Source organism: Nothoprocta perdicaria, unplaced genomic scaffold (assembly GCF_003342845.1).
Source record: "Nothoprocta perdicaria isolate Ctin4 unplaced genomic scaffold, notPer1 scaffold_12, whole genome shotgun sequence".
Lineage (NCBI taxonomy): Eukaryota > Metazoa > Chordata > Aves > Tinamiformes > Tinamidae > Nothoprocta > Nothoprocta perdicaria.
In genome coordinates this window covers 839,117-865,158 of record NW_020454316.1, presented here as the reverse complement: position 1 = coordinate 865,158, position 26,042 = coordinate 839,117, and the positions used below count along the sequence as shown (strand labels likewise).

At 42.0% G+C, this 26,042-nt stretch overlaps 2 protein-coding genes across 3 annotated transcripts in view; one reads left to right on the top strand and one right to left on the bottom strand.

The window, feature by feature from the left end:
- Positions 1-3,225, top strand: part of TEX47 (testis expressed 47) — a gene marked incomplete at its 5' end in the record, with an annotated part of 4,108 nt that extends 883 nt beyond the window's left edge. The window contains 5 exons of the mRNA XM_026053888.1: positions 386-489; positions 852-916; positions 1,881-2,028; positions 2,371-2,530; positions 2,958-3,225. Coding sequence (XP_025909673.1) covers positions 386-489; positions 852-916; positions 1,881-2,028; positions 2,371-2,530; positions 2,958-2,995 — 515 coding nt within the window. The remainder of the gene's footprint in view (positions 1-385; positions 490-851; positions 917-1,880; positions 2,029-2,370; positions 2,531-2,957) is intronic.
- A 58-nt stretch (positions 3,226-3,283) lies between these two features.
- The window catches only part of ARHGAP17 (Rho GTPase activating protein 17), a 39,247-nt gene continuing 16,488 nt past the window's right edge, over positions 3,284-26,042 (bottom strand). Inside the window, exons 2-20 of one of the 2 annotated variants that reach the window (XM_026054037.1) lie at positions 25,993-26,032; positions 22,472-22,576; positions 21,610-21,686; positions 20,423-20,534; positions 20,152-20,228; positions 19,744-19,855; positions 18,846-18,914; positions 18,603-18,684; positions 16,465-16,592; positions 15,957-16,068; positions 15,322-15,403; positions 14,807-14,887; positions 13,890-14,003; positions 13,431-13,522; positions 13,158-13,314; positions 11,720-11,923; positions 9,717-9,880; positions 8,698-9,312; positions 3,284-4,167 (exon numbers count right to left, since the gene is read on the bottom strand). In XM_026054037.1, coding sequence (XP_025909822.1) covers positions 4,037-4,167; positions 8,698-9,312; positions 9,717-9,880; positions 11,720-11,923; positions 13,158-13,314; positions 13,431-13,522; positions 13,890-14,003; positions 14,807-14,887; positions 15,322-15,403; positions 15,957-16,068; positions 16,465-16,592; positions 18,603-18,684; positions 18,846-18,914; positions 19,744-19,855; positions 20,152-20,228; positions 20,423-20,534; positions 21,610-21,686; positions 22,472-22,576; positions 25,993-26,032 — 2,554 coding nt within the window. In that variant the 3' untranslated portion in view covers positions 3,284-4,036. The remainder of the gene's footprint in view (positions 4,168-8,697; positions 9,313-9,716; positions 9,881-11,719; positions 11,924-13,157; positions 13,315-13,430; positions 13,523-13,889; positions 14,004-14,806; positions 14,888-15,321; positions 15,404-15,956; positions 16,069-16,464; positions 16,593-18,602; positions 18,685-18,845; positions 18,915-19,743; positions 19,856-20,151; positions 20,229-20,422; positions 20,535-21,609; positions 21,687-22,471; positions 22,577-25,992; positions 26,033-26,042) is intronic. The other variant, XM_026054038.1, reaches the window with a different exon arrangement.

The following is a 26,042-nucleotide window of genomic DNA, read 5'->3' as shown; positions in this document are numbered from 1 at the left end:
TGCGCCCGCCCGCCGACGCGGCCGCCCTCACAGGTGCGAGCCCGGCCCGCGTGTTCCCTGGCCGGCCTCGCGTGTCCCCGAGGGGAAGGAGCCACTCGCGGGGAGCGGAGCCGGGCGCTGCGCGGCGGCCGCCCGTAGCGGGGCCCGTGTCCGCAGAGCCGAGCGTGGCCGCGCGGGCAAGGGGCTCCCGAGGGGCTCCGTGCCCAGCGCCTTCGGGTCGGGAGTTAACGGGGGTTCTGCGAAAATCGGAGCAGCGGCCTTTGTCTGCGGGAATAGGAACTGCACACTTCACCACCTGAAACAAATACCGCAGTTTGGCTAACTTAGAGCGAAACTATCACTGGGGCATTGTGTTATGTAACAGCCCATTCTGCTTTTGAGACAGGTTACCACAAAAGGCTGTTCGAAAATGCATTAAAATACCACTCAGGAGAGCCGGTCTCGGGTATCCTGCTTCTCTATTCCAGTTGTGCCCTTCACGTAATAGAGGTAAGTCACCCAAAGCCCTTTGGGGATGGAGGAGCTCCACTGGGATTCCCCCAAACTGGGTTCCGAGATGCAGCTAGTCACGAAGGAATGGGCACCTCCTGCTGCACGCACAGGGCTAAAATAGGAGCCAGGGGCTTCGTAACCATGCAGTGCTGCTGGTAGTTGACCCTGGGTTTCTTTTTCCACTCGCTCATCGGGTAACTACCTGAAAATTATTCTGACAGAGCCAGACAACTTTGTCAGACCTAGTAAGGACAATTTGCGCTGTCCGCTGTGTCTGCAACTCAAGGGAAAGCCCAATTACAGAGCAGCTAATTATTCTTTTTACAACTATTTTTTTTTCATATTTTTCCCCTTTGCAGTCTTGCATTGGTACAATACATTTTATCATCCAAGATTTAGCTTCTCTACAAAATCAAGGACAAAAGTAAGTGTTTCACACTAGCTTGGCAGAAAGAAAGTTCGTAATGTAAGTGGCAGAAGGCTTCCTTTGGGTTAAACTGATCATTAGCTATGAAAACCTATTTCCCACTGAGTAACTGTGGGCCACAGCACAGGTAACATTTTCAAGTCAACACGACCTGCATCTTTTCTGCATGCACTGGCCTCTTGCGCAGTCCTCTGCATTGAAGTTCATCTTCAAGTTGCCACGATTTCAATTGTCAGCAGTGTTGAAAGGTTTTAGAAAATGAGAAAATTCATTCTTTAATTCCAACTGCCTACCTGATTTCTGTATCCTGCTTTGTACTTTTTTGTAGCTATACATACTCAAATTCAAAAGTCATCTTCAGAGTATGAGTCACTGCCTTTTAGCCTGTTTTTTCCCCTTTCAGCACTGCCTACCACTTACCTCAGAATCCAACCAACTACCCTCCTCTTGAGCTTAGCCAGTACACTGGCTCCTCTGTGGCCCCATATTTATTCACTGAAATCTGGGCTCATAAAAGCCACAGTTTTCTTGGCTGTGAAAGGAGTTTCTGTCAAAGAAAGCTTCCATCACACCCTCTTCCATCATTTCTTAACCCCCTGCTGCATTGTTACTGTGGCAGCTGACCAGGATTGTTCCTTCACTGCCTGTCAATAATCCTGCACAGTATGGTGTAGTGCAATATGAAAAAAAATCCTTTGGCTAGACCCAGAATTTAAAAGGACTGGGGGGAAAGAGCTATGATAGAGCATACATGTATATGCAGTATGCATATATGTCTGTGCTCTACGCATAGAATGCTCTAGCACAGCTCTGGGAATGCAAACAGAGGAGCACTTCCTTTATGAAACCTGAACATCTGGTAAAAACTTTTCTGTGCTTATGGATGGAATCTACTCTTTCCACTCAGTGCTTTATTTCAGGAAATTAAGGTTTTAGTGGTGTCGCATAACATCCCGAGCAGGCTGTTCCCAGACTGGTACGTTACAACAGTGACGCCCTCCGTGACATATCTGCAAGACACAACACAAGCGCAGTCCACGGAAGAGGTACTCACCGAGTGCCTTGTCCTCCTCTTCAAACTGGCAGCCTATGTTCCAAAAACATTTGAGGTAAACTTCACTACCCGTAACCATTTTACCTGGTTTACCCCAAACCACAGCAGCCTGCGGACGTGCTTGTCTTTCAAAGACAGTATGCAAGCGTACGCACCTGGGAGGATTCTAGGCACTACACTAAGGAAATTCAGAACTTCTTAAAATACTACTTAAAGCCAGTAAACGTTACTTATGAAGCAGTATCCTGCACTCCTTATTGCTGTGTATACTTGAGAGCAAAGAAAAAAGTAATATTTAGTAAACAAGGGAAAACAACTTCAGTGCTGCTGGTCTTGGCAAATCTCCTTCACTCGATTTTTATTGCAGCTGTTCTAAAATATACTCTTTACCATCAAGGATGACAGTGATGACCTAAACAACGATCTACATACTCTTGCACCTGAGCTGATAATCCCAGCAGAGACCGTTAACTATTTGTGTGACACTGAGGAATTTTCAAGTCCGGAAGAATTCCTGAAAATGTATTTAAATCCTTTGCAACCTGCTATGGATTCAGGTACGCTGCCTACAGTCCTAGAGACAAAGATCAATTTAAGGCACAGAACTAGAAGTCTGTTTCACATGTTGAGCTCAGAGCTAGTACAGCAACAGAGGAAGTCAGTCTACATCTGCTACCAGGGTAGCAGTTCCTATTTAGGGATGTCTAAAATAAATAACCCAGACAGCCAAAGATACCTCAAACTGCAGCGCACAGGAGGTGGTGACTAACTATATTTATCTTGTCACCAAGTGGTATGTATCCTGTCAGGAACTTGAAGAAGTGCCCTTTTATTTCACACATGAGCCCGAGGTCTCTTTCAATACCTTAACTTTATGTATTACGGAGTATTATGGAAGTTGTGGCTTAAGTAAGTTTGCTTTAGCCAGCTTGATGAAGACTGTCTCAATTCTGCTCCACTCACCCCCCTACCTCTCATTCACAGAAACTGTGTGGCCTGCCCCATCCCATTTCCTGGCGTGACGTGGGCTGTATCCAGCACGTCCTTTGCAGCCGGACACATTCATGTCCACACCTTATGGAACAGATGCACATTCATTTCCCCAGATGCTGCTTAAGAAAAGATGAAGCTGAGCTGCAACTGACTCATTAGCCAACAAAAAGAGGGTATAAGCATATAACTTCCCGTGTGGAAGTTTTGTTTTAAATGTGTCACAGAAAGAGCAATGTTATTTGGAGACTTGAATAAATATACTTTCAGTTGACAAAAGACAATCTTTAATTTTTATAAACGTTCACCCAAATGACGAGTCCAAAGAGATGTCCAAAGTCCTTCAAAGTTTTGAAAGAACTTTCAAAAGTCAACCATTTTCAATAAAATCAAAAACACTTCCACAGTTTTACCTTGAAACAGTTGCAGGTTTCACATAAACAAAAAGCAGGTTTGGTTAATACAAATAACTATGAAATAAGGATTAAGTACGGATCATTAAGGAGCAATGAAATGGTTAAAGATACAGTAAGTTTCCTTCTACAGTATGACAGTCCTTCAAGGCACTAAAATACATCCACAGTTTTGACAGGTGACTGATAACCAGCAGTCACCAACAGCACTCTGGCATATTTTTGGTTCATATTTGAACGAGTATCTGCAGCAAATCAGTGAGGGAATGTCTCTCGCAAGGCATCTCCTTGTAATGCCTAAGAACTAGAAATAAAAGTCTAACCGTGACATTAAGAAGATTATTTCCATAATACATGCACTTTAAATAACTAACGTTCTGCTGCTTCTCATGTTGGAATTTCTGCTAACACCAGTGGTATGAGCAGCTATTATGCTTCCTATGCAAGTTTCTGCAGTAATCAATTTTTTTCCATTCAGGATTCTGAAAACCCTTGTTCAGACACAGATCATTAAACTTCTTCTGAATGGCTAAGTCACTTTCTCAGTGTGCACAAGTCAAAACCCTGCACAGTTTGGCCATATCGTCAAAAGAAGCTTTTCACCGTTACGTCTGTTAGTTTTCCACCAGGAGAGGAAGCTGACAAGCTTTCGAGTTCACTTTACAGAGCAGTGCTTTCTGTATCATTGTCAATATCTAGGAGGAGGTGGTTGTGCAGTTCTTTGCTGGCTGTCTCTGTAAGAAGCTCTGAAGAAGGATTTTGAAGTGGTTCTTGAACACTGGAATTGGAGTCTGCAGAAAAGGAAAAGAAAATAAAGGAACAGGAGATTTAGCAGTGTGGACAGTGACATATTCTCAGTACTGCATTTCTGGTACTTTTCCTTAGGCAGAAGATGGCAGGAGGGCTTTTCAGACGCAGGGCTGGCACGTTTGTGCATGCGCACACATCAACACACAGAGGCTAAGCCAAACGGGTAAAGCTTACGTGTGGGTTGCTTCTCCAGCATACCTTGAGTCACCTACATAACAAAAACATTTCTTTTTCAAAAAACGGAAGGAAGAGAGTTTAATTTGCTCTCAGATTCCTCACTCTCCTGTAAAAGTGATACTTCATTTCAGATACTAGCATCAAATCAGACTGGTCACTCAGCAAGAAGTTTGGCATCTGGATGATCAACCAGGTAACTGCCACCAAAGATTATTATTACTTTATTTCTTAAAGAAATGATGGGAATATATGTGATGTTAAAAGGAGACACTGTCAACAAAAAGCAACCCCCTCACTGCCTTCTAACCCGCTTTCCTGGGCACTACGCTTTGGAAAGTTGTACTCTCTGCCCTCTATTAAGAATGGAGAAATTCGTTCAAGTAAGTGACCTCAAATATTGTACTTTGGTCACTCACTGCACTATTAATTAGAAAATCAGAAAAATCCAGAACAGGTCACAATAATTATAAATGAAAATATTAAGTTAGTATTTTTGAAAGCTAATTTATAATATGCCACAGACTCTGCAGCAGAAACCATTTCTATAGCAATACAACAGCTTCTCCAAATGGAAAAATCATTTAAATCAAGCATACAGAGAATCCTAAAATACTTTAAGCTCAGGTAGCATAGAAAGACATCCTTTAAATATCTCAAACCACATATTACAAACTTCCTTGTCTTCCTGCAGACATTTTCACTATTGCTATCTGATGCAACATGGTAAAACTCCATAGCTTAATGTTCTCCGCCAAGTTTGGCTGTAGAAGAGAGAACAGAGAATCCCAGTAGCTGGGCCGCTGCGCGCTCCCTAAGAGCACATCAACTGCTGGGGATTTCCATGTAAAATACAGCTGAAAAGGGGCACACTGAAAAATGAATGCAAAAAGGGGGTAACAGAAAATGTGAGGTGACCCAGGAAAACATTTGATTGTAACAAATGATACGGCTTCTTCAAATACAAAATGAACCTTTGTAAAAAAAAACAAGAATTTGCAGATATAAAAGTCTATTAAGGGAAAATCACACACACAGCATGAAACTGGCCAGTGAAAACATGAACTTTACATATCTAGACATCAGTGCTTTTAGTAGGTTAATGCAAGCGCAAGCGTAGGAGGGAGCCTTTGTCTCTGCATGCTGCGCTACTGGGAAGGCAAGCCGCGCTCGCTGGGACGGGTTAGTAGTGGGCATTAGCACACGCATGATCAGCAATTAGCAACGTCTTTGGCCAATCATTTGCCTTTGCCTTACCATCCAACTTTCCAACACAGTTCATACTGAATGCTGGTCAAACATCTAGATTGTTTAATAAAATTCTTGATTAGAATATTCTTTCCTAGGGCTTATGACTTTAAAACTACTAATAGGATTTGAAGCATTATTAAGTCCAGCGCCTGGACAAGGAAATTCAACTGCATCCTGAAAATACTTCAGGATTCCAACTTGTGATATTATGACATTTATTCCCATATTTTTTCCTTTGCTCTACTATTTAAATTAAAAAACAGTTACTTAACACTAAATTAGGTGAGGCAGTTCATAGTATCAGTGTTTAAAAATAAATGCTTATATGTGCATGTGTAAATGTTAAAGCAGATATTCTTATGTAATATACTGTGGTGTTAAGTCTGAGCAAATATTAATAAAATTAAATTATTAATAAAAATAACAAAAAACTCTCTGATCTACTCATATGGAAGAAAATGATCCTGTATTGAGTGTATCCTGTACTGAGTGCACTGCTGTGAGTAAACCTAAGTACCAGCTCAACCTCAGGTTTTTATTTATTTTCTTTTGGGGGGGGGGGGGGGGGGAGGCAAAACATTTTAGATTTTCTGGGTTCTCCTATCAGATTTGTTAGCGAATCTGTTGCTGTTAACTTTCTTTTACTGACTTTGTTGCATGACGAGCATCGTACTGTTGTACCATACACAGCTTACATGGCCAATTTTCTAAGGTTCTTTCACTTGAAAGGAATAATACCATTCAGCTTTAACACAAGTTGACAATCAGGCCTCAAATTCAATGTATTTTTTAAATGCATTAAAATACAGTTTACACTTTTTACTAAAAACCAGCATGCTTCTGTTGTGCCTTTAACTGAACTGAAAATGAGCTCTGTGGTTCACCATTTAAGTTGTAATTCACAATCCAGATTTATTTACAGCTGTGCCAGCCTCATGGCAGATGCTTTGTTCATATAACTGCCTTTTTTGACTCCGTGCCTAGCAAGTGGATATTACTTAAAAGGCAAATATTTCTCCAGAATAAGAAAGTCTGCTATCATTAAAGCGTTCTGCATCGAAACCAGAAAAATTCCAAAATGAAGACACAGGCAGTCAATCTATGATATGGGACATAGCAAATAAGGTTAAGCCTTGAAGTTTGACTCATTAGCAATATTTTCAATCTCATTTCACGTTTAAGTTCTGTAAAGATCCAAATCCCAGCCTTATTTCTGAATTCAGCTATGATATAAATTGCCTTTTCATTTCAGGATTACAGACAAAAGAACAAGAGTATGATCAGATAGGAGTTTGTCCGAAAAAGAAGAGGTGCTTTGCAGTTGTTTAGAAGCTCATTGATTGCCAGTTTCTCTTATTTAAAAAAAAAAAAAAAAGTACTTCCTAGCTGTCAATCCAATGCTAATTTCAGTATCTTTCCTAGAAACTAAGTCACCTCTTGAGATAATTCAAGGCGGCAGCCTCAACATAGTCAGTCTGTCGTGCAGTTGTTATATTAGAAAGGTATCATCTCTAATCCACTATATATGCACAGTAAGGTTATTAATCTGTACTGTTTGGCAGCTGCAGTTGAATGGACTAGTACTATTAGTGAGGCTTGGCTTGACAGAATGCAAATGCAAACATGCCAGAATGCAGAGACACTGCTGGGTGCTTTTCTGCAAAGGAATTCAGTCACATGAGTGTGTATTTTGCACAAATAAATCCTACGTAGTTAAAAATAAATGAAGTCTTAAAGTGAAGGCTACATTAAAAACACACACGCAAAATAGAGAAAAAAAACAAAACAAAAACATAAGCTGCAATATTCGCCTGTCCTGATGGGTACACACCTATTTTAAACAGGTCAGTGCTTCACACTTGACTCCAGGAGTGGCAGTTCTGGTGTCTTTGCATCAACTTTAGAGTGTTATTCACTTCATTTAAGGGATGTGGCTGTTTTTATGACTTAATATTCACAGGATTATTTAAATTAAGCATATATCTTAATATCTTTTAAAAACAGAATGATATGTGGTAATGAAATAAAATGCAGAGTTGACAGAGAGCACATATTCCAAAGCGCATATACAAAATAAAGCTACAAATAAAATATGGCTGTGCAGGAGCATTTTAGCTGCATTGCATGTTTCTGGTCAGTACAAACCTTATTCGCAGTAACCATCCCCACCTGTGAAGGCACCATGGGGTACAGCTGTTAGGCATCAGAATATACTTTGCATTCCAAAACATAACTCTCATTCTAGAGACACTGCAGCATCATTGGCAAGTTTAAACCATTACTGAGTATAAGGTGATTTTAAAGCTTTAGTCTCCTTACATTCATTGCCTTTTCCTTCAGAAGTGTCTAACATAAGCAGAGTCTCAAGAGAACATTTCAAGATCTGATAGTTTTTTTCCCCCCCATCTGCAGTACTGTCATTTTTCCCCCAGGATTTAGATGTTAGTCCCCAAACTAAGAACTACAAACTTCATGAAGTTCCTATGAGAAGACAGAAACGTTATCTGTACTTCACATGTCTAAAAAGAGAAACAAGATGTCTTCAAAATATGAAAATGTATCTACAAACTGACCTATAATATATAATATAGCTGATTTTTCAGCTTCTATATGTCCAACTTAAAAGCATTGGAATGGCTAGTTTTCAAGGCAAAACATTCACTGCATTAATATCTTTATTATAACGGACACACCATGCCAAAACCTGTCCCCTTATCCTCTGCACATGCTCAAAGGCACTAACTCCCTCCTCCAAGCACTTCCCTTTGAGCAGCAGACACCGAACAGGCTGTCACAAGCTGTGCGGCGTGCTTGCTCCGAGTGTTCTGCTTCCACAGCAGTGACACAAAGCAAGGCAACGTGCACTGCCCTTTGCTCTGCGCCCACAGACCTTCGCTATGGAAGCTGCTGCCCCAAATCCTCATGCACCTTGGCAGGCGCAGGCATTTTAGTAGGGCATCAGCAACTATTTTGACTGTTATTTGTCCTTTCAGTGTTTCAAAAAAGGACTACTTTGCAGCTACAGACATTACTTTCTCTGTTTCTGCTCCCTGCAGTCACCGAGCAAGACAAAACAATCCACTCACCTGTCACTATTTTGGAAGCCGTTTGTGTGGGGTTCGTAACTCCACCATCGGCAGGCGGGTGCGGAGCGGGAGGATGAGGCGGAGGGGGAACACTAGGTCTGTTCCTGGGCTTTGGTACCGGCCGTGGCCTTGGCAGGGTACCAGTGTGAGGAGGAGAGTGAGACTGGGATGTCTCTTGAGCAGATGGCTGTGACAGGGGGGAACTAATATTGTGTTTTGCTAGAGGGGGAGTATCAGGCGGTGTTGGAGTCTGCGGAGGAGTGTAACAGGGCTGCTCTGGTCCGTGCTCACCGCTGCCCGCAGCAGCGGGACATGCTTGACTGTTTGCCTTGGGCTGCAGGGGAGGAGTAGCCTGTGTCGGGGGCTGTGGTGGTGGGTGGCTGGGAGCCTGTATGGGGGAAACGCTGCTGGAGTATCTCCGAGGTGCAGAGACCTGGCAAGAGGAGGCCGGGACTGCTCCTTGGTTCGCATGTTGACCAGGAGGAGAAGAACTTCTGGCGGGTGGCTTTGGAGAGACAGAAGGCGGCTGAGCAGCAGCGGCAGGACTCGTGCTCCCCGGCTGCCCTGGGGGCGGGTTGGCTGGCTTGGGGGGCGCCGGGGCCGGCTTCTTAACAGCTGGTAAGAGAAGAGATGACATTTCACCATTGCACACTGGCCAACTACTCCTTCAGTATATCAATCAGGGGGATAAAAGAACATTGAGCTGTATTAGCAATGGTGCATTATTAAATAAAAATGATCGCCATATGAAGCTACCAAAATGCATACACAGGTTTACTAATAAACAGCCTTTAAATGATTTTAATTAAATAGCGTTGATAACATTACTACGAGCATTCATGAAAGAACCCAAAGATGCAATTAGCTTGGCTTAGTGAAATGTAGGAGTATTAAACCACTGGAAATGGGGGGGGCGGAAATAAAGGATAGGAGATACTGGTAAGGTGACTTCAGCAAACATTTTGTCAGTACACTAAGAACTGCAGCTTAGTGGGTTTAGAAGAGAATTAAAAACACACCTCGCCTCATTGAGTGGGGGCTGGGACCTGCTGCATTCTGTGGCTGATTAACAGAAAGCTGATTAGAGCTACTTGTTGATTGATTCTGGACAGTGCCTGCATGTCCACCATTTCTCGGGGGTGGAGGAGTAGCTGAAGACACAGTGTCCTTAGGTTTTGAGTTACTGAAAAAATAATATAAGAAGGTGATCATAAAATGCCTCACACAGACGAGCTGCACCCAGTAAGGTTTACATTAAGGTTTACATTATGAACAGTGTTCTACTTTTGAACCTCAAGTCTTTTAGAAAATTTCTGCACTGGCTGATATTTGACAGCAGAATAAACCCTCCCAGAACTTTTCAAAGAGCTCCCACGTAGGCGTCAAGCAGATCTGTGTAAGAGATTATTAATTACAAAAATTACATCAAGAATTGAAGCATCATTGCACCATCGCCACACTTGTTTGAATAACATACTCTTAACTAGCATTCAGTCTCCAAGCTGTAGCACCTGCAGAGTATTTGGAGATCCTTTGAATAAAGTCTGCCGATGTGAAGGTTCCAATAAATTAACTCTTTCAGTTCCTCCCCTGAATGTACCAATCATCCCAATAGCAGCCTTTTAAAAACATTCCATGACAGCAAATTCACTGGCAGTTATCTGGGATGTGTAGCTACTAAGGAGTACCTTGCCCAGGAAGGTGACAGCATGTGGGGAGCCCAGGTGCCCAGGCAGGAGCCAAGCGAGGTGCCCCCGGCAGCGTCCCCTGCTCTGACTCCCTGTGCACTGACCGTCTCCAGCCCCTGCCGTCCCGAGAACCTCTTGCAGTACTTCACTCACCCAACTAACACCTTTCAATCACTATCACAGTACCAATTTCTCTAGATGCTGTTATTAAATTTTAATTACTTTAAGGCAGAGTTTATGCAGATTTTAAATGCAACTTCTAGATATTACTTTCAAATATTTATTTTAGGCCCTTATACCATAGAAAGCATCTGTGCAGGAAATAGTCCACACAAAGTATCTAAATGAGGAACTGCACCTCCAGAAAGTCCCAGCTCCTTTAAATAATCAGTGGTACTTATGAAATAAAATGTTTTAATATACACTTTAAACAAGTTTTAGGTAAGCTAGAAAAATTATATCATCCTGCATTTGCTTGAAGTGTTAACATCCCTAATTGATAAGTATTTTCAAAGTCAGAAATGTGGGTCTTTTGTCACAGACCCCCTTGCAAAAAAACAATATCTGCTGACAAAGGTATGTGCAGAAGAGTCAGTGCTTTGCAGAACTCCATGGTGACATTTTATGGTGCTAATCTGTGCAGGAGGCTGCTAGGTTTGCCAGTGTGGTTTGCCAGCTCTCAGACCACACGGCTGCAGAAAGCAATGGGCTGCTTTCACCCTACATGCAAATCCACAGCAAGGATCTTGGTATCCAGCTATAATAATACCTGGGATATGATTGCACAACATCTCAAGTAGCAAAACAGCCTGAATAGATGTAAATGCTCAACAAATTATTTTTGAAGGGTAATAAACTGACTTCCAGCTTGCTAGAAAGTCTGTCACCACCAACACCTGCTACAGACAAAGACACAAATTCGGGTAACACAGAAAACCCAAACAAGCACAACAGGTTTCTAGTACTGCCATTGATAGCTTTCGTTTCAGCAGGAAACTGACAGTCACATCGCACGGCCACCTCTGGGCTACGACTTGCAGCAGTCACTATGGACAGCAGAAGGGGAAGGTTTTTTAGCATATATCGTGATTTTTTTTTTTTTTCCAAGTAGTCTCTTATTTTAGAAGATCAGTTCCAAAACATATGTTCATTAAGGCTGTAAATACAGCCAGAGGTCTCTTCCACACTGTTTTGCCCATATCTGCACATGCTTTACACGTGGCAAGATACACTCCAATTAGAAGAGGTGCCTTGTGAAGCAGACGCAGCTGACGCACCAGTTTGCTGCTGGAGCAGCCTGCTAAGCCAGCGCCAGCAGAAGCCAGAGCTCTTACCTGGCATCCTCGTGGCCCGGGCTCTGGCAGGGATCTGCTGCGGCGGCAGCAGCGCCCGCGGGGCCGCTGTCGGCCGCGTGCTGCTCGGCGGCGCCGGGCTCGGTGGGCGGCAGCGGCGGCTGGCACGCGGGTGACGTGTGCTTTCTAGCTACCGTGCCACCTCGCCGCGGCGTCGCCGGGAACTCCATAACCTTCACACCAAAGCTACAGAGAGAACAAAGAGTGAACACACCGCGCAAGCCAACCCCAGAGCGCCACAGCCGCGGCACGTGTGGGTGCTGCAGCCCACGAGGACAACGGCAGCCGTGTCGCTCAGCATGCAAAGCCGCAACACGGAAGCTCCAGCTTTCTGCAGGAGACACCAGACACGTTAAGACATGCAACAACACGGCCTGTCCACACGGAGCAGGGAGCTAAACGTAAGTGGGACGAACAGCTCGATTACATCTGAAGACAGACACTGATGACGATGGGGGCAAACAACTCGGTAACTTTGAAGGTTAATACATATATATCCTTAGGTACCAGAGTTTGAATGTTTTGCCACATGGATTTTGTTTTTATTACACACAGTCTCTATGATCCTGTACATGACTTCAAGACAGACTATCAAATAATGCTGCTGGATGTATGCTGTTATGATTTGCATTGTTTAAAGCAGAAAAAAAGAAAAGTACCCCTATTTAACTATGGATAAACAGAGCGAAATTCTAACGGAATTTCAGAATGTAAACAGCACATGAATTCTGAAAGTGAATTTTATCCCTGCAGTATTAAAGACAGTGAACCTTGAGCTGATTCTCTTTTCCTCTTTCTGTGGGTGCTGATAAATCCACATGTCTAGCCATAGTTAACATTTAGGTAACAATTTAACATTTGCAGAAATAGCTGGAAACAAAACAGCACGTCACTTGAATATTCATGATATGAGTGATAATAAATGAGCATTACACTACATGTTATATGGGAAAACAGCACTTTTTGTAAGCATTCTACTATCTGCTGTGGTATACTGTACCATCATCAAATCAGAAGTCTTATCATGAAGGCACCAGGTAACACCACCTCAGCTTATGGGCTTTGGAAAGAAGCCATGGAACATCAGAGGTTAGAAACTCATAGATGTTACTATAAGCACACTTCTGGATTTCAGACCCCCAGATCTGTAACAGGAAGATGGTAACTGGAAGCAGCGATTATCTGCTTGTTTTTTAATCATGCATTGAGTATAACCAGAAGGAAATGCCAGTACATTACCTTTGAACCTTCCTCAGGCTGCAACAACACGAGGGGAAATAAATCACTAGTGTTATCTATACTATTTCCGTAAAATTCTCCTCCTGAGACCAACGCAAGTGTGTCCAATTACCACCTCCTTAGCAGCCCAGCTCTCAGGAGAGGGCTAATATTTGAAACTTAACCCTAGACTCAAGCATACCTTTCCTTCTTCAACAAATCCCCTTCCATAACAGCCATACTAACAGGCCTCTTCCGTTCCAGTGTCCCTGAATCATATTCATTCCCAGTGTGTGACAAATGATTTGAATTAACAGCAGGAACTGCAACAAACGCCCCAGACACATTGAAATCTTGTTCTGGAAAAAAAGACACACAATCACAAAATGTAGCTTCAATACAAAAAACTATTGAAGTTTTACCTTCGCGGGGCTATCAAAAATACAGAATTCCTTATGCTACAGCAAGAATTTACCTCCAGGGAAGAACCAGTCTGCATGCTGAATAATTGGCTCAATAATTGCTACCACATGGACTGAAGTTGCAGCTGCCATTTCAGCAAGGGATCTGCGGAAGAAATTCAGACAACAGTTCATACGAGACTCCCAAATAACAAAATAAAAGAAGTTTTCATCTAACCTAAATGGCAAGTTTTGCCAAGTATGATGTATCAAGGCTTAAGTACCACATAAAAGGCAATTTCACACTTTGATGAAATTGAGAATATTTAATAGCGCTTATAACATTAAAAAGAATCCTGAAATATGCATATCTAAGGATTATCTGGAAGCACAGTTTTACAAAGCATTTTAAAATTATTTATTTTTTAGGCAAACACTCTGCTGTGAATAGTCTGCGTGATTTAGAACAACTGGATGAGAAACTCTACATCTTCATTTCAGTTTTGCTTTGCAGCATTTCTGAAACAACTTACCCTTCGTTCTTTGCCCATAGTAAGTTGGGACCCAGGACTATTGCAACATTGCTGGGTGTCATTTTGTTAACATCACTGTTTTGCGCAAGCTTTGCTAAAAATTTGATTAAATACCTACAAAAAGGAAAGAAAGTATTGAATAAGGCAACAAGAACTCTTTCCACCCAACAACATATGCTAGTAATTGGGACATAATTCATTTTTAAGGCAAATCATAGTTCTGCTGTTCATTTGAGAGAACGTTACAACTTAGATGCTTTCACCAAGAAATGCTCTAAGCCAAGCTTCAAGATACAGAACTTCCCAAGAGACAAAAGTAAGACTAAGAAATAGTTTGCTCGGTAGTTGCCTAGTATGCTTCTAATTCAAGAAGCACAGAGGTTGAGTTTGGTGGAAAGGCATCTCCAACCTTAAAAGACTGACTTCAAAGTACTGCACTTTCAGAAAAAATATTTACATAAAGAATTCCTACCAGCATCTGTTTTCATGTCATTTAATGGAATTTCCACACTTTTAATTAAAGTCAGAGTTTTATTCTGTTTCATTCCCAAAAGGTAAAGCCAAAAGGAAAAATAAAATGCATAAGATGCAACCAGTTAATATTTTTTAGCCTAAAAAGCAAGAACCTAACAGGTGAAGTCGTAAAATACTGTCAACACTATGACATTTAAGTGGCAGAATTCCAACCATCATTTCATTACACTCAGTAATGAATTTACCTGATTTAAATATATATAGATAGATAGATGAATCGCCACATCAAAGCACACCAGTTACTTGATAGATAAAACAGGATGCCTGAATGGAATGTGGCCAAGAAAAAAAACTGGATGAGAGTTTTCCTTGCTCAGCTCCAAGACCGGTGATGCTCTAGCATTAATGCTGCTCTGCTGGCTGCTGCAGCTGCTGATTCCTACCTGAAATTAGCATGATAATGCTTGGGCAATCTGTTACAAATTTTCCACAGTTCCTGGAGCTTCTTATCCTGGTCCTGAATACTGCAGGGAAAAGACATTTCAAAGTAAATAATACTTTCAGATCAGAAAATGATTGTTTCTTCCATGAGCAAAGATTGAATTAATACAAAATAGCATATTTATTTGGACTAAATGCAAAGGTACTCCACCTGCTTTTCAAATTCACAAATTAATTTTCCATGAAAAAAGGCTGCTTACAGCATCAGTACTCTGAGGCCCATAGCCTGAAACAGCCCTTGTGTTTAAGCATAATATGGTAAGGCGTTTCACCAATAAGTTTTAATACAATTACTGTAGAGTTATGAAACAATTTAAAACAATACAGTACACAAGATATTCACTAGTACAATCAGAAAATTCAACTGTGTGAATTTGGACTTCTCTTCAATCCACACACAAGGACATTTGATCAAAATGTGCAGTGTTTGCTCTACGTGCACTTTCAGCATGCTTACTTTGCAGCCTGCGTCCATTCTTCATATAAACCGTACGTCATTAAAGGTTCTGGCAGCTCTCGCAAATAGGATTTTAAGGCACCTGCAATGTAGCCCAGAAAAAGAAACTTCTTAGCTAACACGTTCAGACTTCATTTAAAACTTTTGGCCTTAGACTGGCAATTATATCTGTGCAGCAGGGCCCAAACTGCAGTGAAACAGTAGGACGCCTTGACGTGTCTGCAGTATATCTGCTCAGCACTTAACACAAGAAGTCATCTGGCAATTACTGTAATGCGAAACTCATGCTGTAAAACTTTTGAGTCATCCCTTTGCAGGACAGACACATTACAGCTACAGATGGTTTCAATCTCCCTCGATTGCGTTAACACTCCTGTCATGGGAAGAAATACAATATTGGGATTACCATGATCACCCAAATTTTAAACACAGCTCTGATCTGCAGAGACAAATTCAGAGTGTGATTAGCATGCTCTAAGCTTGATCTGTGTTAAGTTATGCTGTGGAGCGAGCTTTGATTTACTTTCAGTTACAGTTTACTCGTGCAGAGAGCAGCACCTCCACCAGCGAACAAACAGAACAAGTTTCCACTATATCAGCCTATACCAGGGTTTGATTGAGAGCATTCACAATACCTGCAACAGCGTGAGGGTCGGAATAAAACTCATCAAGCTGGGAAGCTGAACAGTCCAAGGCAGCTTTCAGTTTTTTTAATTTGGAGGCTCCAGCAGCGATTCTGAATAAGCCCTGTATAACAAGCAACAGATGTTTTTGACTGATACCAACATGTTTTACAAACATGAAATAGCAAAAGTTGTTTCAGTGTCTTTTCAGAGCAGTTTCAACTTCAATACCATCATACTTGGTTATGACCAAGCGAGCTCTTCATGTGTTAGAGCTGTCGAATAATTCTTCAGGCCCCTCCTGCCCCAGCCCCTTCTGGATTCTTCCTTCTGGCTGTACTACATCTCAAAACTATTTCCATCAGTGTCCGAAGTTTTTATAAGAGATTTATGATTCACATTAATAAAGGAAAATAATTAAGCACTTTTTTAAAGCATACAGAGATAAATACACTAGTCTGTTAGCTTCACCAAGCTCCTTTTCCCCTTCATTCCTAGGGTGTGAAGTGGTACTGCCTACCTCCTCCTTCATTCCTGTTTCCAAAAGCATCATTACACAGGCTTCGATGGGGACTGCAATTTCACGACCGCTGCGTTTGAGATGTTCTTCCAAAGGTGTTCCAAAAGCTGGTTTTTCAGTCCATTTGTCTAGTTGGAGAGTATCAAAACACTGAGCAATATATCTAACAAAATAACTTCAACTCTGTTCTGCACAGGAAAAGAAGAAAGCCCCCAGTACAGCACAGGAATTTTAAGAATGCAATAGAGGTTTTGGAGCCCCTGTGTGGTAAAATCTCTTGTATCATGAATAGAGAGGAAAATGAGCCTGCAGGTATTCCCAAGTAGAAATACTTGTGCATCCTTCTGCCTAGCGCATCACGCGCATCCTCTGCGCAGCTGCAGGTGCGTGTCCCAGCACGACTGCAGCCCGGAGCAGCTCTGACGCGCCCCCAGCAGCTCAGCTCTGCAGGAACCTCTGCGCAGACTTTGCCCAGTTTGCATGCCCTGGGCCACTCGCAAAGTTTGTAGTCAGCACAGATATGTGTGCATAAAATATACTGAATATTTAATTAACACAAGGTTTATGGATAATTTAAAGAAACCCTGTCTTGCATTAGAATTGCCATGTTAACAGCCCATCACTGTACCAATTTCACGATTTTTCCAACTCAATTTCTCTAAATTATTGATTAGTTTTGAAAGTCAAAAATGGTGTAAGTTCTTTACTAAATGGCATGTACATTCCCTCTTTCCTATGAGTGACTTCCCCCCCCGCCTTATTTTTTCTGCTATTTTAACTGAAAGATGCAGGTGTAAGTTATTGCTAGTTCCAATGCCGTATTTTTTCTGTGGAGAGGTTAATAGAATCTAAGACTTTGCAGCCCTCCTCTGATGTGATGTTTCTGCAAAGGATTTTATTTATTCTTTGTGTATACACCCCGTATATAGCTCTGTACCTCTCATTCAGTAACACATCATGAGGAGCACATGTCACTCCTCCGGTTCTGCAAGTTACAGCAACGTTAGGAAGAGAGCACAGCAATCTGCTCCGAGTCATTTATACTGCAGGTAGAAACCTAACTGCAGTCGTGTCCTACTCCTAGATATCAGACTCGGGGCACCCTGGCTCCTGCTGTGCCTTTTGGAAATGACAACCTCTTCTAAAACACTCGCCATATGGAAGCCTTGTGCTAAGCAGCTAAGAAACAAAATCTAGCAGAGTCAGCTCCGTATCCAGTAAGCAGAGAACCTAGCAGGCAGTCATAAAGCACTTCTGATGCTGGGCAAGCCTGATTTGCTTGCATTAGCTTCCCTCCCATCAGATCTATAGAGCACAGAGACTCAATACTATCTTTCATCAATACTCTCATATTCCTTGATCTCTCCAGTTTCAGTTTCAACTTGCATGTGGTCCTCAACTCCAGATACTCCGGAGCCTCGTTCAGCTCGGAATCCCCTTTCTGAGACTTTGTTCAAACCTCTTGTTCAAAGCAAACAGATGACGGGACGCGCAGGCAGTGCTGAGGCTGCACCCTCAGCAGCACCCGGGGCATCTGCAAAGCAAAGAGCTGATACAGCTAGACCCGTGTTGACAGCGAGAGCCTCCCGCAGACATGAAGCCGTCTCGCTCACTTCTTTGCTATCTGATACCTGTCTAGCACAGCAATCTGAACACTCAATTACCCAGCCGCAGTGCAACGTGCACGAGGCAAAGGGGCGGGACTGAGTCCACTCCACAGAACCTGGCGAGTTTTTCCTGATAATCCCCTAGTAATCATTGAAGAAACAAGGGTCTTAAATTCCTAATTCAGAGTAAAATTTTCATAGCCCAGAAAAGCCAGGAATGAATTAACAAAAGGTCACATGATATCAAGGAAAGAACGAACACGAGTGCAAGAGAAACAAAAATCCTTCCTTTACCCTCTTGGGTATCAGACAGATCCTTAATATTTTATTAGTGTGTTAAAATATGACTGGAGAGCTCCAGTAAAATGCAGCACAGATGGAATTATGTTTGTCAATGCAAAATTGTTAGGTAGATCAAAATGGCCTTAAGAAATAGGTCTGCATGCAAAAGAATTGAGAAAAAGGAGGAGAATATTGTGCATAGGTGGCACAGGCAAGGAGAAGCATCAGCCAGAGCACAGGTTACTTTACCTTGGTGGGCTTGAATTTCAGGGAGGACCTTTTCTAAGACTGCTAATGCTTTTCTATGGTAATCTGCTTGTGCTTCTAATAACTGAGAACAGAAGCCACATTTTAAAAAACAAAAACAGCATTAGCTTCTGATGAGCATATAATACAAGACTAGAAGGTTTAGTACACAAAATGTAAACTTTGAGGAATAAGTGTCTATGCACATAAATGTTGCGATTAGTGATACTGAAAAAGAATACTTACCATAACAAAGAATTTAGCATATTCCCCCTCTTTGGACACAAAGTTATACATGTCTGCTGCTAGTTGATCCTTTGAAGAAAGAAAAAAGGCAGCGTGCAAAACATTAAATTCAATTTATAACTTGCATGCAAAGAGAGAACCAAGTACATTTATTTTGCTGGCAGCAAGTTGGAACTATGGATTCAGGCAGCACAAAGCCTGTAATCCTCCCACTCTATATACACATGGTGGTAAGACTCCGACAGGCTTATGAGCAGAATTATGAGCAGCTGCAGCTCTTCATGGTAGGGCTGAAAGCTTAAAAGGCTATGAACACCTATCCACCAAGGTGTCTAGACACAGAATCTCTTTTCTATTACTTGTAGGGAAGGACTGTGCACTGTGAAGTTACAGTTAGGGTACTGCTTCGAGGCAGTAGAGTTCATTCTGAATGGTTAGCAGCACACTTTTAAGAAGTCATTCATTTTCTTTCAAGCATTTTGAATTATTTTTGCTTAACATTGTTTTATAAATTAAAGAAGCTGCCCAATAAAGTGAGCAATTGCGTTGCCTTGCAATGTATTATGCTATAGTAAATCCTTGCATGCAAAGACAAATACTGCTAATAGGTTTCGAGGGCTCAGCACAATTGCAGTGAAACACAGTATTTGACAACTGAGAGTTGTAAATTGTAGATTGCAAATAATGTAACATGGCCATCTTCGAAAACAAAGTTTCTCATTAAGCTAAAGCAATTTGGACAAAGTCTAGCTTTAGGACATACATTTTGTTAACAGCCCCTTAGTTTGCAATTACACTAATGAGACAGCCAGGTGCAAAAGCAAGGTTTATAGAAGTAGCCCCACTATGTTTGCTACAATTGCTGAGAGGTGTGTAAAGCACTGGATTTCTTTCCTACCTTGCATTGTTCTACTTTATTTCCAGCTTCATCCATCTCTTCCTTGAGAGATTCTATTTTTGAAGGATGCACCTGAAAATTTGTTCCTGAAGTCTTGTGGGCTTGGTTATACCTGTGGAAGAAAGGTTTCAGTTATTCAGTGAAACCTGTTCTTTCAGAAGAAACTGCATTTATGGGTCCCTTTTAAAACTGGTTTCTTTCAATATGAAACAAACCCAACAGTTTCAGAGGTTTTCCCCAGCAGAACTTCACATGCAGTTCAAACTGTCATTTAAATTACTTATGATATAAATATTAACAGATGTACGGCAGCATGTCAGAGGCAAATACCAGTATCAGATCAAACAGCGCGAGATGCTAACAAGAAGTTATCATGATTAGGGAAGGAGTATTAAAATTACTTCTTACCTTGCTCTTGCTGAATCCCAGTCCAGCACCAGCTTGGCAAGCTGCTTCCTCTGCTTCTGAATGTTAGGGATCTCTGACTAGAAGCAGAAATGAAGGCTTGTGTTTATTTTTAACCCGTGTACTGCAATTATTACATTTTGTAGATTTCAGACTCACTTTTCAGCATTAGTGCAAGTCTACTTAAAACTGTTCCATTTTTAACACTGAGATAAACCTTTTTCGTTCGTTTATATACAAGTCCAAACTCACTCAGCCAGGGCAAGCGACTTACCTCTGTCAGTTGATTCAGTGGATCCAAAATCTCTTTTTCGATCTGTACTTCATGCTGAGAAAGTTCCATTGCCAATTTATTCTCGGCTTCACCACAGGTATCAAGCATTTTCCTTTAAAAATCATAGGAAGTTGGTGTAACATGAGTTATGATCGACTGAGGAAGAAAGACTCGAAATAACTGTGTCCTGTGACCTCTGCTAGCCATGTGGAACTGTGTTTTGCATAAAGCAGAGCTTTGATGGCATAAAAGATGCCTTCCTGCTGTCACTGGCAAATTTAGGACAGCTGAGGTCATTAAACCTTTGTCTTAAAAGGATCCTATAACCACTATTTATATTTTTCTGCTGGTATTAAATATTTTTATACTCGCCATAAGAATGGGAATGTTGGAATTTATTTCAAAGGCCATTCTTCCATCTTGCCAGACACAGGAAAATTGATCAAGATAATATTTAATTCTCCTGTAAGTCCCTTTAACTTGAAAAAGTCTCTTAATACCACAAAGCCAAGCAGTCACACATGCAGTCTCAGGTTCCAAATTCTTGATCTGACCTTCGTTTTACGTTTGTTCTAAAGATAAACTTCATTTACTTTAGGATTTTTATCTATATATAAAACTCCTGCAACAGCTCCCAAACACACACAGAGGTTTTCAGGACAGTCCGCACTGGCTCCCCCAGCGCATCCACGAGCAGCAGGAAACACATCTGTGCTGCCAATCCCACATATCCATGTCATTTTATTCCAAGTACTTTCATGTGAGCTGCAAAGTTGCCCTTCGCCAGGACCCGGGAATTGGGATTATCCTAAACCTGAAGCCATCAATAAACCTGCAGAACGCAGTACTCATACTGCAGGTTACATTTTAAATGGAGACAACATACCAACATATTAGGAAAAAAGATATTTTCAAAGGCTTTTACAATGGATAATTTAAGGTTCTTTCTGAACAGTGGAAAGAGTCAGAATCCTCTCAAATATAATTCAGAGCAGGCATAAAACTTGTCCAGATCACTAAAAAGAAATGTTTGCTCACTTTTTCTTCCTATAGATTCAAGAAGGAGCCTAGTTTCTTTAGCAGGAAAACTGTCCTTTTATAGCTCCAATTCCTATAACTGTGCAGACAATAAACATGGCAGACTGCATCTCCTACTAGCCCGACACTTACCCCAGCCCGACACTTACCCCAGCAGAGTTTCATCACTTAGCTGGACAGATCCTTCCTGCATGTTCTGAGCAAGAGCTGTCAGAGGAAGCTTTTTCTGCAAACAGAAGGAACAGTGCTTATTTTACTTCATGCTACTCAGCATCTTTAGCCTTCCAAATTGCCTCTAAAATTCCCTCTTCTCCATACAGTTTCTATTATGCACATATCCAATTCATTCTCCGGCTTTAACAAAATGCCAAGTCACAAGAAGCTTCAAGCCTTTTTCAGTGCACCTCTTGAACAGCAGTTCTCAAGAGTCCTGTTCCCAGATGTTTTAAAAAGCACTTTCCTCTCACTTAGTGAGAATGACCATCTCACAATATAAATTGCTTTTAGCCAAACACAACTGAACAGCTTTCAATTGAAATTTAAGTGGCTTGTCATTCACCTCCATGCAGAGGTTAATTCTTTGTCCTCACATTTTCTGCAGGGCTATTTTCCACTAAAAGGAGAAAGCTTGCATGTTGGCCATTTCTGGTTTTAACAATTTCTGAAAGCCTTTTCTGTGGTTTGCCTAAAGAAGGATAAGGGTCAGAAATCAATCACACATACAGAAACAGCTGGCTCAATGTAGGCCATCAGTGCACAGAGGCAATTCTAAAATAAGAAACCTGACGGAGTTCCAGAGTATCTTCTTTTCTTAGTGGTGTCTTACGAAAGCTTACTAGATATGGATGGTGATTGTTTTACCAAATAGTGTTTTACCAAACACTGGCCCACGAGATGACTCTACAGAGTTGTATTCTGGATAATATGAGGCACAGCAGCTGATCGGGATGCAAAAATCAGGCGGGATTCAGACTAGTCTAAGCTGACAAGCCGAAGAGCAGCAGTACTTACATGTCTCTTATCAGCATCTGTGCCATGCTGGCCCTGAAAACACGCGATTAATCGCTTCTGTGAAATATGACACACAGACCGCACTGTGTCCAGGCGTCTCTCGATCTAGTGGCGGGAGGAGGAAGGGGAGAAAAAGAAAAACAAAAAACAGAAGTTATTTCCTTGGCCTCAGCAGAAAGTCTTCCTTCTGTATCACGTTTGCTCTTGGCTTGCATATTTTTCAAGCTTACAAGGAGTTTGGACCCTTGGCAAAAGTGCCAGACAACAAACACATTTGAAAGATTTGAACTGATTTTGTTCTCAGAAACATGGTTATTCACCTTGTGATGCCCACAAGACTGAAGAACAGGAAAGAGAGAGAAGTCTCCCCTGCTGTCATAGCAAGAGCCAGTTTCATACTTGTCACCTGGAATCTGTGATGAATGGACCATGCAGGTATCTAATATACTAATCCAGACAGAAAATGATGAAAAAAATCAAATATTCTTTCACTGTCATACCATAAAGTATAAGGCTAAGATAAATGTAACTGGTTCCTTATGTTGGCCCAAACCTATGTCTTTCAAATCCACAATAAGGTTTTATTCTCTGGCTATTAAATGCAAGAAAAAAAGTTCCTACACGTGCCAGTATCATCAAGGAGAAACTAAGAGGATTCAGGGGGGATGAGGAAGGAAAAGAGCAGCCAGCAGTGCACAAGCAGGAGTCCAGTTTACCACAATGTAATCGGAACCATGACGCTACATGCGATGGGAATGTGACAGATATGCACTAATAAACTGCTCTTTTAAAGGACGCTAGGTAAGGAACTATTTTCTTTCAGGAAACACACCAAAAGCAAACAACTGAAAGCTCCTGTGCGCACGAGCACTGAGACAACTGCGTACAGCACTGAGCTCGCTGTGCACAGCCAAGGAATGCAGTTTATCTGCATTTTGATGACTCACCACGATTAAAAGCAAGCCCTTTGGAATGGCTTATATTAAAAAAAGGGCAAAAAAAACCCCAAACCCCAAATAGTTTTCATCTGTAGAAATAATCTGAACAATCTCCAGTCCTCAGGACCGCTCCAAAATTGCTTTTGTTAAGTTTTTAGGAGGGCAATAATTCTCCCCAAGTTTTACATCTATAAATACAGATGAGCTCTGACATATAGAAGTGCTCTCAGTGTTAGCTGCACTATCACGCGTGGCATTAGTTCCCCTCAGTGCACAGAAACCGGTTTGAAAGTAGGAAGTAAACCATCAGCTGGCTCTTCCAAAGCAGCAAATTGCCATGCTCTAATGAAGGCAGAAATGCTGCCAATTCTCTTCAAATGCCACACCATCAGACAGGAGTGACTTGGTTTTTCCTCCTATTTGGCATTTATGGACACTGCTTGCTGTGACAGAATAGGATTCAACCTTGGTATCCTCCTGAAGCAGCTACAGATGGATGGGTGTAATTAAATCCTAACAAAGTCAGTTAGCAAAAAACACAGCTAGCAAGAAAAGCAGATGCAGACAGAGAAGTTGTGAAGATAAAGGTTGCCGGGAGGCTGCCGAGGAAGAGAAGCAGAAGCAGACGGGGAAGCGGGCGAGGAAGAGCGTGGAATCGCTGCTGTCCTGCACAGGAACCCGGGCCTGGGACACAGAGCGAACGCACGACCGGGCTCCCCTATTTCCTGACGTTTCAGGACAGGGAAGCTCCTCTGCTGATAAGCTCCAGATTGCAGAAGCTCCAAAATCCAGGCTCGGGGGCTGCTGGAGCTTTGGGCAGCACCTCTAAGTCTGAAGTGACGCTAGGACAGAACCGGTGTAGGACTGAACTCTCACTGGCTACATGAGACACTGCAGAGACAAAACACTTTTGATTGCAATAAAAATTAACCCAAACTCAGCTGCTAAAAAGCTCAGTAAAAATCATTATAGTAGACTGAACTGCAGAGAACTGCGCTGGTTTTAGTTTACTGAACACATAGGAACAATCTCAGAAATGAAGTCCATTTCAAGAGGTCCGTATGAAGACACAGAAACAAGAAGGTCCTGTTTCACATGCAATGTTGCAGCTGGGTTTCTGCTGTGCTAAGACTAAAGACAAACCAAAACATTGTAAACTATCCCCCGATTTAGGAAAACATTTATTTTTGCAAGGTCATTAGTTGAGGCTTCGAATGCTGTGGGCAGTTGTTCCTAGGCGCCGTGGGAACGCGTGGGCGGGCGACGGCTGCAGCCAGCCCCCAGAAGCACCCCGAGCAGGTACGTTCCTGACGGCCTCTTCTTCCAGAGGTTCCAGGGCCAAACCCCAGGTGTAAGTTTGACAAAAGAAACGCTTCTAAAGTTCGTGATCACAAATTCTACCCCCTCCGTCAGCTCACCCACAACAGGAAAGCACGAAGCACATTAATCTCCATTAAGCTACCTTTAGATGGAGGAAGGTGACATAGAGGCCAAACTGTGAGTGCTCACAGGATGCCTTCGGGGCACAAAGCATTACACAGCTTTATATTTTATATTATGTGCTATAAGCTCCTTCTGGAAGGTGGGTTTAGTGCAGACGCTGCTCCAGTTCTGCACACGCTATTCCTCCTTTTGGACCGCGGCACACCGAGATACGTGACATGGGAGATCACGCTTCACAAAACAGAAAAAGCTCCTGCAGTCCCATGTCAAAGCTCAAGCTAAACATAGACAGGAGGACTGCTGAAAACATGTTTATAAAATGAACAGTACCGAGCTTTGAAGCCATTTAGTTAGATAAGCAGCTCTCTCCCCTCCACGAGCCCCCGAGAGCAAACAAACAAGTGAGTAAATTCTTCCATTTGGGTGTAGCCAGGCTGCTCTGTGCCTGGGAAAGCCTTGCTTGCAAAAATTTTTTGGCAACAAGCAGCAGAGCTTTTGGCTTTCACTTCTTGTTACTATTCTGCTGCTAAGCAAGAAAACATATGGGCGCTTAAAGGCTGTCAAGGTGCTTTAACATCCTTCAAGCCTTTTAACTGCAAGCTTCCCTAAGAAGCTAGCAATCGTATTCCCAGACTGCTCACTATTTGTGTGTCAAAGAAAGCAGCCCCTGGACAGAAGGCTGAACTGTTTCAGTGCTGCTCATTCAGCCATTACTCAAGATTATTTCATGTATTTTTCACTAAATTCAAGTTTTAAGCTGGAACATTCCTTCCTTCTTCTACTTCAATCCGATCAGTTGGAGGAATTTATAATAAAAGCAGCTGCCTCTGCTTTTTAACACTTCATGTTAGTGCTAACGGCTCTGAAGTTTACCACGCTAGACCAGTTAATTAAAAGCAAAAAGCTTTATCCTTTACTTTATCATGCCATACCAGGGGATTTCAGAAACAGAAGTACTTCAGCTTTTCACTCGAGCTATATCATAGCTTTTCCGCATGCAGAGAAGTCGGAGCCAAAAATATCTTTGTTTTCACCCCTGTTGATGGCAATTGTTTTCCCCACAATAGGCACTCCACAAAACTCCGAAGGCTCAAACTTTTTAAAGAACATTAAAAGTATACATTAATAGAGTCACAATACCTGCAAGAGATCTTCGCTCAGCACCTCAGTTTTCTCAGCCCTAAATGGGG